Source organism: Syngnathoides biaculeatus, chromosome 14, assembly GCF_019802595.1.
Source record: "Syngnathoides biaculeatus isolate LvHL_M chromosome 14, ASM1980259v1, whole genome shotgun sequence".
In the NCBI taxonomy this organism is placed as follows: Eukaryota; Metazoa; Chordata; class Actinopteri; order Syngnathiformes; family Syngnathidae; genus Syngnathoides; species Syngnathoides biaculeatus.
Window position 1 is genome coordinate 25021602 of NC_084653.1, and position 15012 is coordinate 25036613.

General features: G+C 44.3%; 2 protein-coding genes across 5 annotated transcripts in view; one reads left to right on the forward strand and one right to left on the reverse strand.

Annotated features, from left to right (window-relative positions):
- srpx (sushi-repeat containing protein X-linked) overlaps positions 1-13810 on the reverse strand; it is a 27539-nt gene extending 13729 nt beyond the window's left edge. The window contains exons 1-4 of one of the 3 annotated variants that reach the window (XM_061842068.1): positions 13682-13810; positions 13460-13551; positions 12010-12088; positions 3806-3967 (exon numbers count right to left, since the gene is read on the reverse strand). In XM_061842068.1, the coding sequence (XP_061698052.1) occupies positions 3806-3967; positions 12010-12088; positions 13460-13480 (262 nt within the window). In that variant the 5' untranslated portion in view covers positions 13481-13551; positions 13682-13810. Of the gene's footprint in view, positions 1-3805; positions 3968-8835; positions 8965-12009; positions 12104-13459; positions 13552-13681 lie in introns of those variants that run through there. The other 2 variants (XM_061842069.1, XM_061842070.1) reach the window with 2 other exon arrangements.
- Positions 7642-14337, forward strand: otc (ornithine transcarbamylase). 2 transcript variants are annotated; one of them, XM_061842073.1, is made up of 10 exons: positions 7642-8758; positions 8845-8983; positions 9065-9146; positions 10345-10432; positions 11267-11420; positions 11497-11619; positions 13345-13398; positions 13478-13627; positions 13709-13846; positions 13973-14337. In XM_061842073.1, the coding sequence occupies exons 1-10, from the start codon at positions 8571-8573 to the stop codon at positions 14030-14032; spliced, it is 1176 nt and encodes a 391-aa protein (XP_061698057.1). In that variant the 5' UTR covers positions 7642-8570; the 3' UTR covers positions 14033-14337. The 2 variants fall into 2 exon arrangements, with proteins under 2 accessions (XP_061698057.1, XP_061698056.1); XM_061842072.1 differs by having other exon boundaries at positions 8845-9146.
- Positions 14338-15012: the final 675 nt, after the last annotated feature.

Sequence of the window (15012 nt, forward strand, 5' to 3'; positions counted from 1 at the left end):
GGTGGATCAGCTGCTAAAGTGTTGGCCTCACAGTTTTGAGGACCCGTGTTCGATCCCGCCCCCGCCTGTGTGGAGTTTGCATGTTCTCCCCGTGCCTAAGTGGGTTTTCTCCGGGTTTCCTCCCACATCCCAAAAACCATTCAACATTAATTGGACACTTTAAATTGCCCATGGGTGTGATTGTGAGTGCGGCTGTTTGTCTCGATGTGCCCTGTGATTGGCTGGCAACCGGTTCAGGGTGTAACCCGCCTCCTGCCCGCTGACAGCTGGGATAGGCTCCAGCGCTCCCTGTGAACCTCGTGAGGATAAGCGGCAAAGAAAACGGATGGATGGATGGCGTAACGACAGTAGCATCAGTCGTTGTGTTCTAGAACCCTTTAAGCAATGGATATTTTAGCAAAAATGGTGCAGCAGCACATGGAGACATACAATATTACCCCAATTACAGGCTTCATCGTCTCCAAAAAAATGAATGAATGAAAAATCACGACAGTACTGAAAAGGTGACGGTAAAGCTGCAACAATTAATCAATTGATCGACAATTATTGATTCTCAAATTATATAAACAACAATACCGTCATTGTCCTCTACATTTTCTGAATATTGTCAAATTTTGGCCATCCTCCGTGAAATCAGACTACCTTTGGGTTTGATCGAAATAAGAAATCCCTAAATCTGATTTTACTTTGGGAAACACTTAATATTTTTGCCCTTTCTCTGAAACGTTAAACCAAACCAGGAAACTGAATCATAATCATTTTGTGTAGTTTCTGTTTTTGAGTAACAGGTCGAAATGATCTTTTTTTTTTTTCTTTTTTAACCGCGTGATAAAAAGATTTTTTAAAAAGTCAACAGATTATGATATAAGTATTGAAATAATCATTCGTTCCATCCCTTTTCCATACTGCTCGATCTCGGATGAGCTGAAGAAATTATTTGAAAGAAGTTGAATTGATCATTTAAAAAAAAAAAAAAAGTGATGAATATCCCTTGCAGACGTTTAAGGAAATGTAGACAAATGCCGATCCGGCCCGAACACGGGATGATGATTAAGCGCGAACGTTAGCAAGCGAGCAGCGATCGAGAGGATGTGGCTATAGCATCCGCATGCTAATGACTCATCTTGGCTGGCGCAGGAAAATATGTCCGCAGAGACGCATGACACATCTCTGGGCTAACGAGCGTGGCGGCGCGTTCAATTCCCGTCTCCTCGCCTGTGCCCGTCCTTTGATATTCTTGCTTCGATTCAACTTTGGCCCGCTTTCTTTTCCCGGAAAGAAAGAAAAGAAGAAATAAATAAATAAATAAATAAAGTCAAAGTATTATCAGCGGAGGCGGCTTAAGCGCTCGCTCGCCTTCCTGGCGAACCTCCGGGAATGACAAAGGCTTTCAATTACCGAGGCCGATTCCCAATTAGCTTTCCTCCGCGGGCTCGCAACACAAACTGCCATTAAGCGCCCGCGGCGCTCGTCTAAAACGTGCACTTACGGCTTCCGAGAGGGCAGAAAATGATGTCATTTCCTCTCGCTATAAATTCCTCATGAAGTCGCGATCCCCTTTTCCAAATGTACTTTCACGCTACTTACAGTAAGGCTGTCGCTTAATCCACTGTAACGTCACTTTTGCTTCACGAATGCATTATTATTATTACTTTTTTTTTTACAGAAAAAACAAAATGACAAGAAACGTAGAAAGCAGTCAAAGCGACTTATGACGTTGAATCTTGGACATGGCGCGATTCCTCTTGGGTCAATCGGCAAAAGCTGTCGAGCGCTGCTTTTTTTTTTTGGTACCGTAACTTTGCATTCAATACTTTATACATCCCATCCGTTTTCTTTGCCGCTTATCCTCACGAGGTTCACAGGGAGTGCTGGAGCCCAACCCAGCTGTCAACGGGCAGGAGGCGGGGCACACCATGAACTGGTTGCCAGCCAATCGCAGGGCACATCGAGACAAACAACCAATCACACTCACAATCACACCTATGGGCAATTTAGAGTGTCCAATTAATGTTGCATGTTTTTGGGATGTGGGAGGAAACCGGCGTGCCCGGAGAAAAAACACGCAGGCACAGGGGGGGAACATGCAAACTCCACACAGGTCGGGCCGGGATCGAACCGGGGTCCTCAGAACTGTGAGGCCGTCGCTTTCCAGCTGAGGCACCGTGCCCCCGTCAATACTATAATGATGGTGCAAAAAAAAAAAATAAAATAAAATATGGAATGGTACGGAGCAGCTGTATTGATTGGTACTACTTTATAACTTTTGACAACGGTGCCAAAAAGTGGTTTTGTACTCTCTTCCGGTACCCATTTACCACTTTTGACGACAGGAAATGCATATTTTTCCAAAAGCGGTACAGTTCACCCCTTCATAACGTGCCGAAAAGTGGACAGATCCACTCTTTTGGTGCCCGTTCGTGACTTTCATCAATGAAAAACACAAGGACACCAAAAAATCTGGTACCGTACCGATCAGTACTTTCGATTCCCATTCACAACATTCGGGAATGGAAACGCAAGGGTGCCGAGAAGTGATCCAAGGGGATCGCCCTTTTCTCGCCATCCGCTCAGAGACGCAACGGCCCCAAAAAGTGGTTTTGTAATCTCTTTCGGTACCCATTTATCACTTTTGACGACCGAAAATGCAAGTTTTTTTCCAAAAGCAGTACAGTACACTCCTTCATAACTTTGGACAATGAGAATGAGTGCCGAAAACTGAACGGATCAGCTCTTTTGGCCCCCATTTGATTGAATGAAAAACACAAGGACACCAAAAAATCTGGTCCTGTACTGATCAGTACTTTCGATTCCCATTCACAACCTTCAAGAATAAAACACAAGGGTGCCGAGAAGTGATCCAAGGGGATCACCCTTTTCTCGCCATCCGCTCAGAAACTCAATGGCACCAAAAGCGGCACAGTACACCCCTTCATAACTTTTGACAATGAGAATGGGTGCCGAAAAGAGGACGGATACGCTTTTTGGTGCCCGTTCGTGATTTTGATCAATGAAAAACACAAGCACACCAAAAAAAAATCTGGTACTGTACTGATCACTACTTTCGATTCCCATTCACAACCTTTGGGAATGGAAACACAAGGGTGCCGAGAAGTGATCCAAGGGGATCGCCCTTTTCTCACCATCCGCTCAGAAACGCAACGGCGGCAAAAGTGGCACGGTACGGATCGCCTGTTGGAGATTTCAAGAATCATCCTGGCATTCAAACACATACACCAGAACCCCCCCCCCCCTTGTGTAAAATAAACATCCCCCTAACACACAGAACAGAGCGGAGCAAAAATTCTTCTTGACATTTTCGCCGTTCATGTTTCAGCGTGCGCGATTAGCACACGGCGTGCATAACTTTGAGGTCGGCCCCAGCGCCACAGCGGCTGGCTCCCAAACCCAATCGGGTCTCATTATTTGCTTACCGCCCGTGTGTACAATACCCTTTTAGCGGCTATTAACTGCTGGCCCGGCGCTTCTTCTAAAAAAAAAAAAAAAGGGGGGGGGGGGACACGCCGAGCTGTCCGAGTCCCGCCGCGTGCACACTGCACTCCCCCCGTTCCACACCCCCCTCCACGTACACGCAACTAAAAAAAAAAAAAAGTGCCTTGACCCACAAAATCTAAGAGCCTTCGACTTGAGAGAATCCGGCTTGCAGACATAAAAAAAAAAAAAAAAAAAAAGATCTCGCCTCTCGGGACGAGTCAGCGGCGGCCGGGTTGTCTTTGGAAATTTGGAAAATTGAAAAAAGGGGAAAAAAAAGTAGGACAGGGATTTGGCAACGGTTACTTCTTACCTTCGTAGGCAGAGCAGAAGCAGATGTGGACGCAGAGCAAGAGGAGCGACCGCACGTCCATGCTGAGAAGGGAGACCAGGACCGGGGGGGGGGGGGGGAAGACGCTCCTCGACGTGCGAAGATCTCCTGCAGGAAAACTTCCCAGCGCATTCCTCCTTTTCCCTAAAAAAAAAAAAAAGGAAAAAGAAAAAGAGGCCCGCCTCTTTGCTCGGCAAACAAGGGAACGCAGTGTGGCTCACCCCGAGAGAGCCTTAAACCAACATGGACTCTTCATCACGCGCAGGGCCGGCATTTTTCTTAGCCGGCGACGTTTCGCTCTTAATCGAGTCCCCCCAGAGCCGTGGGGATCGATTTCAAAAAATATATACAGTGCGATGCGACAAAATATTGTATTTCATCAGTATTTTTTATAACAGTTCCTCTCAGGGACAAGATCAAGTGGCTTTCCTTCCACACCCCAAAAACATCCGACATTCAATGGACACTCTAAATTGCGCATAGGTGTGATTGGGAGTGCGTCTGTTTGTCTCTATGTGCCCTGGGATTGGCAGGGAACCAGTTCAGGGTGTACCCCGCCTCCTGCCCGACGACAGCTGGGATAGGCTCCTGCACTCCCTGCGACCCTTGTGAGGATAAGCGGCAAAGAAAACAGATGGATGGATGTGATTGCGAGTGCAGCTGTTTGTCTCGATGTGCCCTGCGATTGGCAGGGAACCAGTTCAGGGTGTACCCCGCCTCCTGCCCGACGACAGCTGGGATAGGCTCCTGCACTCCCTGCGACCCTTGTGAGGATAAGCGGCAAAGAAAACAGATGGATGGATGGTAGTCTAGAAAAAAACTCAGTCAAATGTTTTACGTTTTAAGAAAAAGTCCAGAGAAAGTTGAGAATCTTGATTGTATATTTTCAAAAGGTGTGCAAATTCTTGATAGTGTAATCTGAAAAGAATAAAATGAGTCATTTTTAAAACTTTGTTTTTTAATCTTTTGGGGAAAAAATGTGAACAAATAGTACAGTATTTACATATTAGTATTTTTTGAGAAAATAGTCATATTACATGGATAAAGTCTGGAAAACATTTTCTATTTTCACAATAACAAAAAACCATTTAGATTGTTTTCCATCCGTCATTTATTTTCTTAGCTGCTTATCCTCACAAGTGTCGCGGGGAGTGGCTGGAGCCTATCCCAGATGTCAACGGGCAGGAGGCGGGGTACACCCTGAACTGGTCGCCGGCCAATCGCAGGGCACATGGAGACAAACAGTCGCATTCACAAGCACACCTATGGGCAATTTAGAGCCTCCAATTAATGTTGCATGTTTTTGGGAATGTGGGAGGAAACCGGAGTGCCCACCTGGAGAAAAGCCACGCAGGAACGGGGAGAACCTGCAAACCACACACAGGCGGGTCACCTCAGAACTGTACCGCCCTTAGATTGCTCTGGGGGGGGGGGGGGGGGACTCGTTCCTTGACTATAGATCTTTTTTTTTTTTTTTTCTTGAAAACGTGTCACTTTATTCTCATGCGAGTTCATTTTGAAGTTTGTTCAGCGCGGTCGTAAAATTCGAAACATGTCGACCGTACAAAAAGTGAACGGGGCACGTACACGGCAAGTCAACACACGAAAAGTCATTTTTGCGTTGCCAGCGAAATGTGAGCAGGATCAAATATGTAATTACATAGCTTCAACGCAGATGATACGACGTACCGTCACATAATCGCAGTTCGGCAACTATTTGCCGATTTATTTGATGGACCGACTGGAAAAACTCACCAACTCGCTGTTTTTGTGCTCAGTCCAATGCAATAAAAGTATTACTCGGACGCCATCTTGGTGCCAAGGAACTCCGTTGAAGTGAATTGAGGTGTGTCATTTGGATAAAAGAAGTGCTTTGTAGCCATTTTGCGGCAGCTAAAGGGCAATTAGTGGCAGATTTTTGCAATCCGAGGCGTCGGTAGTCGAACAGATCTGGAGCAGGATTGACTCGTGTGCATGATTTTTTTTTTTTTTAAAGGAGTAGGAGATTATTAAAAAAAAGAAGACTTAAAAGAGGAGAATATATTGTACATAAGGCAGTTGTTAATTTCATTACTTGTCCAGTTGAAGAGGTTTAGCAATGGCCCCAGTTTGACCTTGTAACAGACCGTTTCCATGATGTCATGAAGAGAAAATTGCACTTAAAACCGTAGCGCGCGCGTTTATAAACGTTTTATGACAACCAATTTGACCCCGACTGTGTTTACTTCAATTGACCTTCTTTATGTTTTCAAATTAAAAAAAAGATGGCGCATCTCTCAGCCTCCCGGAACAGAATTTGGATATTATCCGGGCATCGCTACGATATTCTGCTATTAATCCGATCACTTCATTTCTTGTTTTGGTTCCTCTTTCCTTTGTTTTTCTGTGCCTCCACTTTCCTCTTCTTTTTTTTTTCCCCCTCCGGTCAACCACGAGCGAATCATTTGTTGCCGCGGGTTTGACTCGGCGGTCTCGGTCCTCACCCGCGGCGGACTTGACAGACCCGTCTCGGCGCATTGTGAAGGTTTTTATTTAGTTTCCTGCGTCCTGGCCCGTTCCCACATCATTGTGAGAGCCTTTTATTAAAGAAGAGGGCTCGGTTTCTGCGGCACCCTCGGAATTTTGATTTCTCCTCGAGCTGTCTTCTCTGTCAGTCTCACTCTCGTCGCTTCATTTTTATTTTCCATCCTTTGCCGCTTATCCTCACGGAGGTCGCGGGGAGTGCTGGAGTCTATCGCGGCTGTCAACGCGGGTGCAGGAGGCGGGGCGCACCCTGAACTGGTCGCAAGCCAATCGCAGGGCATATCGGGACGAAGAGTCGCGCTCACAATCACACCTAGGGACAATTTAGAGTGTACAATTAGCGTTAGCACTAGCGTTAGCGTTAGTACTCGGTGAGGGTTGCAACCAGGTGTGCTCTGTAGGCCGGGAATTACGGTAGATTAATGAAACCATGACATCCGTCCATTTTCCTTGCCGCTTATCCTCACGAGGGTCACGGGGAGTGCTGGAGCCTATCTCAGCTGTCATCGGGCAGGAGGCGGGGCACACCCTGACCTGGTTGCCAGCCAATTGCAGGGCATATCAAGACAAAGAGTCACACTCACAATCACACCTATGGGCAATTTAGAGTGTCAAATTAATGTCGCATGTTTTTGGGATGTGGGAGGAAACCGCACGCAGACACGGGGAGAACATGCAAACTCTACACTGGCGGGGCCGGGATCGAACCCGCGATCTCAGAAATGTGAGGCCAATGCTTTTCCAGCTGCTCCACCGTGCCGTCATTTTTATTGATTCATTGTATCTCGGTCCATTTATGAGTTTGAATGATAAACTTGGGTTTTAGATGCAGTATATTTCAATGCTCGCTCAGCTGAACATTTGCTGCGTTCTGGAGGCAGGAGATTGAAAAAATGAATTTTAGTAAATTAACGAGCGTCGCACTCAACCAAGCATCACTCACAGTGGGAAAACCGATCAAATATTTTGTTTATGCTGACGTATGCATATTTCCAGGTAAACATTGCCAACGGGCGGCACGGTGGGGGAGCTGGAAAGCGTTGGCCTCACAGTTCTGAGGGCCCGGGTTCGATGCCTAACCCACCTGTGTGGAGTTTGCATGTTCTCCCCGTGTCTGCGTGGGCTTTCTCCGGGTACTCCAGTTTCCTCCCACATCCCCAAAAAACATTAATTGGACACCCTAAATTGCCCGTAGGTGTGATTGCAAGTCCGACTGTTGGTCTCCATGTGCCCTGCGATTGGCTGGCAACCAGTTCAGGGCGTACCCCGCCTCCTGCCCGTTGACAGCTGGGACAGGCTCCGGCACTCCCCGCGACCCTCGTGAGGATAAGCGGCTTAGAAAATGGATGGATGGACATTGCTAACTTTCTAAACGCCGAACGACAAGCATGCAATATTTAGTGTAGTCTGTTCCAGTGTCAAACTGTTGCTGTTAGGTCACTGCAAAAACCTGAAACTATAAACTATAAATAATACTATAAATAATAAAAAACGGACCACCCATCATTTTTCTCGTACAATTTCAGGTGTTGGAAAACCATCTCGCCGCACCTCGTCTGGCCAAATGGGGAGCCGCCCGGAGCGCTCCCTTCATGAGACGTACTAATGATGATGATGATTATGATTGATAATCCGTCTCGTCAATTGGCTGAACGGAACATCCCGGAAAAAAAAACCCGCAGGCGGTACATAAAAGACATCATTGAGCAGCTTGAGGGCTGACGTGCTGGTTCCCCTTTTTGGTCCAACACTGCCCCATCCTGGACGAAAAATGGAGCACTCCATTAAATAATAATCATAATAACTTGCCCAAAAGGAAAACATTTTAAAAAATACAATATATATTATTAGACTAATGGCATAAGTACCCAAGTTATGTTTGAACAACTGTGACATTACCAATAAAAAATATCAATGTGCTTGCAAAAAAAAAAAAAAGTAAATGAAAAAAAAATCTAATTTTCTTATTTACATTTTAAATGTGTAGATCACAGGTGTCAAACTCAAGGCCCGGGGCCCAGATCTGGCCTGCCACATGATTTTATGTGGCCCACGAAGCCAAATCAAAGTGTAAATTTCCATGATTCTAGTAAAAGAAAATAAATTTAAAAAATACTTTGGATGTAGAGTTTTAAAAACATGGGAATAAAATAAAACTGAAATTTTGTAATTGAAATTGAAAGAGACTTTTAAAGGAATTAAATTGTCGTCAACAACAACAAAAATGAGGCCACACCCCATTTTGTGTGCGTGCTCATCATTGAATGTTTCCCTCCCTGCACACAAATCAGTCCATGACAGCATCACTCGCACCTGGAATAATTTTGCAATGTATTTTAAACATTTCACCAATAAGAGTTTAATTTCTGGGAGTTTGAGGACGTTTGAAAACCCAATTTGGCGTGGACTTAGGTAAGAACTTTCGATGTGTGTGTGTGTGTGAAAGAAATGCTAATGATTATAATGAGAAATGTCGCGCACTCGCCTACCGTCGTCAGATGCGGCGCCGCCGCGCGGTGCGCCGTCGCTTTGAAGGGTCGCAGCTGTTTGGCCTTGAAAGACTTCACCCCGGAAGAGATCAAGACGCTCTTGTGGGTTTCTGCCGACTTAAAAGATTGCATCAAGCGCGGAAAACAGGTCCGAATGTTTGCACTTGGGCTTTGTGACAAACACGGTGATGCATTCAGGGAACACGGCTTCTCTGCTTTATGCTTCCAGTCGCTGCCTCTCCTGCAAGGGAAGTCCATTGCAATGATATTTGAGAAGAGGAGCACCAGAACCAGAATTTCCACAGAAACAGGTGTCCTTACAACCACGGGTGTCGCGGGCCACATTGTAGTTACAGTTTCCCCTCGGAGGCCCGTTGTGAATGTGAAACCATGAACATTTTTTCACCTCATCATATTTACAGATGAATTTTACGAGCTACTTTTGTAATCACAAATTCAGGGTAATGGATTTTTGAACTACCGGAATTCCTGGCCTACGCGGCGCGCCCGGTTACGAGCCTCACCGAGTACATTTGTAAAGGAAATACCATTTGGTACATACATACGTACGGCGTAGATGTGTGAAAGCCGCAAGTGCCCACATTGAAATATTTATAAAGAAAGACGGTACACAGAAAGAGTTTAATGCTACCGTGGCGCTAATGCTAGCGCCGCGCTAAACCCAGCGCTAACAGGACCAGTTAAAATAAAACTTAGCGGTAAATATCACTGAGACACGCCAGTAACACCGCAGTTACACGGTAGCACAGCGCTAGTGCAGCACTAACGGGGCCGGTAAAACTCACTTCCTCGCCAGATATATTCCACCGGTCTCATGCTTACGTTTTCCGCTCGAGTGCCCCCTTGGGGCTGTTAGAAAAAATGCACAAAATTAACCGCATCACCGCATAAACCGCAGGGTTGAAAGCGTGTGGAAAAAAAGCCGCGGCTTGTAGCCCAGAAATTACGGTATTGCTGTTGTTTGGCCACATAATATTCCTTGCAATAACTCAACGTTATCATTTATGATATGAATATTTGAAATTTAAGTACAGATTATTTTAAAAATCATGCAAGTTGATTCTCGTAATTTTCCTTCATGGGCCACATAAAATCATGCGCCAGATTTGGCCCCCGGGCCTTAAGTTTGACACCAGTGCCTTACACAGTTGGACAATGAGTTTCTTTTTTTTTTTTTTTTTTTGGTGCCACTTAAACACAACAAATCACACACTGGCGCTACGTAAACAGTCTGCTCAGCACCGCTGGGCACAAAAGCGCTGCTGAGCGGGCAGCGCATTCTGAACAAAGCTCGACCCCCCCCCCCCCCGAGCCCCTCAGCTCGAAATGCGGTCAGGCTTCATTATCGCTGGCTACAAAAGACCGGCAAAATAGTAGAAAGCGTTCTGCCAATGACACGTTCCGATGCAAACCACAACTGCAGTCATAATAATAATGATAATAATAAGACAAAAATCATATTGTTGATATGTATGATTATAACTGCAGGCTTTGCTTTGCTGGGGGGGCACCCTTGCTTGCTCGCAGCCCAAGACATCCATCTGGGGGTGAACGAGAGTTGCACCGACACCGCAAGGTTGGTACCACTAAGATGGCCTGAAAAGAAATACACAAGTATCCGTCCATCCATTTTCACTGCCGCTTATCCTCACGAGGGTCGCGGGGAATACACAACTACTTACTGATATTTTGTTTTTGGAGTCCAAACATCACAACTGCTGTTATGAAATATTCCAACAATTTTCTAGAAGAACATTTTGAACTGAGGCAGCACAGTGGCCTAGTGGCTAGCCTCACAGTTCTGACGTGTGGGGTTCAATCCCAGGCCGTGTGGAGTTTTCATGTTGTGTGGCTTTTCTCCGGGTACTACTGTGAAATTTCGTGTCCGTTTTTCTCCTCCATATTTCAATACATTTGTGCCATTCTGAAATGAATTAATTCCATATTTTGGGATGAATTCATCACCAACTGTATATATCGATCACTTTTTGTCACATCACATTTTTACATATTTCGCACACATTCCTCCGTAGATTTTGCACACATTTTGGGTGAATTTTTCTCACATTTTTCAGTCAATTAATTATTATTTTAATAGATTTCTTGCTCATTTTTCTTTAAATTCCTAAAACAATGTAATAAATTTCAAATACATTTTTGTATACTCCTCCTCTTTCAACAAACTTGTCATACTAGATAGATAGATAGATAGATAGATAGATAGATAGATAGATAGATAGATAGATAGATAGATGGATAGATAGATAGAAAGAATCTGGAAGAAAAAAATCCTCATCTTTACATTGTATTGTGCGTGTGAAGCGAATGTCGTGGCAGATTAGTGGACATCTTTGACCTTTGACCTTTGACCTTGCCTTTTCTTTATTTTTGTGATTTTTTCCCCCCGCAGGGTTCTATCAGGACTGTGCGACATGGTCCTGGCCCGAGTGTACAGCCACTCCACCCTGGAGGAACTGGACAAGGCGTCCTCGGTTCCCGTCATTAATGGACTGTCAGACCTCTACCACCCGATCCAGATTCTGGCGGACTTCCTGACCTTACAGGTGGCTCGAAATAGCGCAATCGACGAAAAACTACATGACACCAGTCCGTTATTCGTACGTGACTGTCGCCCCGCAGGAGCATTACGGCTCCCTCGCCGGACTGACGCTGGGCTGGATTGGGGATGGGAACAACGTCCTGCACTCTTTTATGATGACGGCACCAAAATTGGGAGTCCACTTAAAAGTCGCCACCCCGAAGGTACGCACGTCCCCGCTCAAATGTTGTTTTCACGTATTTTGCGGTGGACTCGTTCGCAAACACAGCACTTCTCGAGCCCAGTCAACCTATGGAAGTAAATATGTGCCGGCAGGATATGAATTTTAAATGTAAAGTCATCACATTTTCAGTAGTTGTACTTCAGTGTCGCTTTTCAATGTTAACAATTCAAGCGGCGACAATTCGTTGTCTAAAATTCACCGTCTGCGCCATCAGGCAGGGTTACTTCAGGTCAGAGCCGAACACCCGGCCAATTGCAATTGCGCTTTATTAGTATGTGACGTCACGTGACTAAGAAAACGTAACTGCGATTGGCTTCTGACCTGAAGTAACTACTGATCTGAAAAAAAAAAAAAAAAAAAATGTACTTACATGTCATTGGCCACCAAAACGGAAGTCGCCATCCGCCATCTTGATACTCCCCAAACAAGCGTGCCGACCTGTGCGTTACCTGCCAGTTTTGAGGCTGTGAGAAATCATTCCACAGGTAAGTTAGAAAGATATACCTTGACACTGTTAAAGTTTGTTTGTAAAGTTTTTTTTCTGGAATTTTCTGATGAGCTGAATTCACTTGAAAAAAGTTTTGTTTTCGGTTGTTGTTGTTCACTGTTCACGTTCTGCTTCCCCTTTATCGACCGACGGTTTTTTGCGAAAAAGCGAGGTCAATATTTTCCCAAACTTCATCAGTGGATAAGCAAGAAAACACATTTCCTGTGAAATTTTTGATGCATTTCATAATACAGAACTCTGCAAATTGAATTTGACTTTCAAATGCGAGGAAACAAGTTTCAATTTTCTGTCTGAAATAGGACGTCGCAGAGACAACAAATGAACAATGCGTTTGGCGTGTATTTTCCCATTGCGAGTCCTTATTTCCAAAAATATATCTAACTGATTGACTTAAAATGTAATCTTTTTATGACAAAAAATGCTTAGTTTTTTGCTGTGTTATGATGATAGTGCTTCACAGCATATTTTGGGAAAAAGACATCGGGCCCTATATGCAAGGTTTCTTGCTAGTCACGGTGTTCTATGTCTTTCCTTTGCAGTTAGCATTTTTTGGTTTACCAAGTCAAATTAAAAATTCTTCATGTTCCCAGAACTGGAAAAAAATGTGAAGCTCACATGACCAGTTTTAATTCTACATGCCAAACTTTGAGATAACGCCCGCCATAATCCAACCTGTAAACCATGTCCTCCATTAGTTTTGGGAGTACCAACATGGCGGCCAACAGGCAAATTGACTTACTGCTCGATGTGTATGCGATATCCAGTCTTTTTTTTTTAATTTTAGATCAGTGGAAGTAACCCTACCTGATGGCACAGATGTTGAATTTCAGACTGAGAATTGTAACCAGTTGAATTGTTAACATTGAAAAGTGACACCGAAATGCAACTATTGAACAATGTGATCACTTTACATTTCAAAATTCAAATCCTGTTTTCTGTGGCATTTCAAATTCAAATCCCGGCGGCACACATTTACTTCCATATCAACCACTCAGCTAAAACTTAAAGAAAAGGAAAATGTAAAAATTTATATATATATATATATATATATATATATATATATATTTTTTTTTTTTTTGGCACCACTTATGCGCGTGCACCCTGTCTACAAATGACTGCACCCGGCCTATCTGTATGTTTACATTTTTTTAGGGGGTAATTTGAGAAGTTACTGTGCATTTTATTTTAATTCCTCAGGGTTATGAGCCAGAACGGAGCGTAACTGAAGAAGCTGTGAGAATCTCTAAAAAGGTAGCGTTTCTTTAAAGCTTGCGATTGAATCCCCCCCCACCTTTTAAACAAGAATATGTACCGTTTTATGCGACTCCAGCATGGTACCCAGCTGCTCCTGACCTCGGAGCCCGCGGAGGCGGCTCGCGACTGCAACGTTTTGGTGACCGACACCTGGGTCAGCATGGGGCAGGAGGAGGAGAGGAAAAAAAGACTCCAAGACTTCCGCGGTTACCAGATAACCATGCGGGTAAAACAACGAATGCCACCATTGCGGACGTTGTCGTGGGGGCTTCACCCTTACTTTTTTGTTTGGTTTCGTCATCTCCAGACGGGAAGCGTCGCCCAGCCGGACTGGACCTTCCTCCACTGTCTTCCCCGGAAAAAGGAGGAAGTGGACGACGCCGTTTTCTACTCGCCGCGCTCCCTCGTCTTCCCTGAGGCGGAGAATCGGAAGTGGACAATCATGGTGAGGGCGAGGGCGGATTTACTCTCGAGTGGTTGAGCGATAAGAACATTTTTAATTACAGAAACGATTGAGAACGACCTTGAGTCAGTAAAATGATCTCAGAACTTGACATCTGTGTCTTCGCAGGGCCTGATGGTGTCACTCTTGACTGACTACAAACCGCACATACCAAAGCTCAAGTTTTAAGATCAAGTTTCGGTGCAGGCATGACAACTCTTCATTAAAAAAAAAATTAATCCAGTAATTGTATTTTGCTTTGCATTTCAAATGGTACTCAAATTAAATTATATCATGTTTTAATACGGGTGTGTAGAAATTTTTCTATGATGGACAATTAAAAAGTATAGCGTCAAAAATCTGAATGCATTATATCAGCGGTCTCAAGTGGTGAAAATTTCACCCGCATATTTTTCACTTCTTCTCAGCAGTATTTTGCTAAATTTCGATTATGTTTTTATACATAGTATATTTTAGATGGATAGCGCATACACATCGAGTGGTATGTCGATCGGTTGAAGCCAGTTGGTCGCCATCTTGGTACTCTCAAAACGTGTGGAGGACATGGTTTACAGGTCGGATTATGGCGGGGTTTTTTCCTCAATGTTTGGCATGTAGAATTAAAACCGGTCGTGTGAACTTGACAGTTTTTCAGTTTTGGTAACATGAAGGATTTTTTAGGCCAAAAAAGGCGAAGTGGAAAGAAAAGACAGAACACTGTGACTACCCAAGAAACCTTGCATGTTACCTGAGGTCCGATTTCCGTGACATGTTAACTTTTCCCAAAATACGATGTGAAGCAATATCAACACAACATAGCAAAAAACTAGGCATTGTTTGCCATAAAACCATAAAATTTTAAGTCAAACGGTGCGATATATTTTTGAAAATAAGGACTCGCGATGGGAAAATACATGCTAAACACGTTGTTCATTTGTTGTCTCTGCGACGTCCTTCATTATTTATTCGACAGAAAACGTAAACTTGTTTCCTCGCATTTGAAAATCAAATTCAATTTGCAGAGTTCTGTATTATGGAATGCATTGAAAAATTTCACAGGAAATGTGTTTTCTTCCTTATCCACTGATGAAGTTTGGGAAAGTATTGACGGGGCTTTTTTCGCGAAAAACCGTCGGCCTATAAAGGCCAAGCAGAGAGTGAACAGTGAA

Coding starts and splice junctions, on each gene's coding strand:
- otc (XM_061842072.1), top strand. CDS start 8,571: ATGAGGCCACACCCCATTTTGTGTGCGTGCTCATCATTGAATGTTTCC. Junction 13,628..13,708: donor GTTACCAGATAACCATGCGG/GTAAAACAACGA, acceptor CGTCATCTCCAG/ACGGGAAGCGTCGCCCAGCC. Junction 13,847..13,972: donor ATCGGAAGTGGACAATCATG/GTGAGGGCGAGG, acceptor GTGTCTTCGCAG/GGCCTGATGGTGTCACTCTT.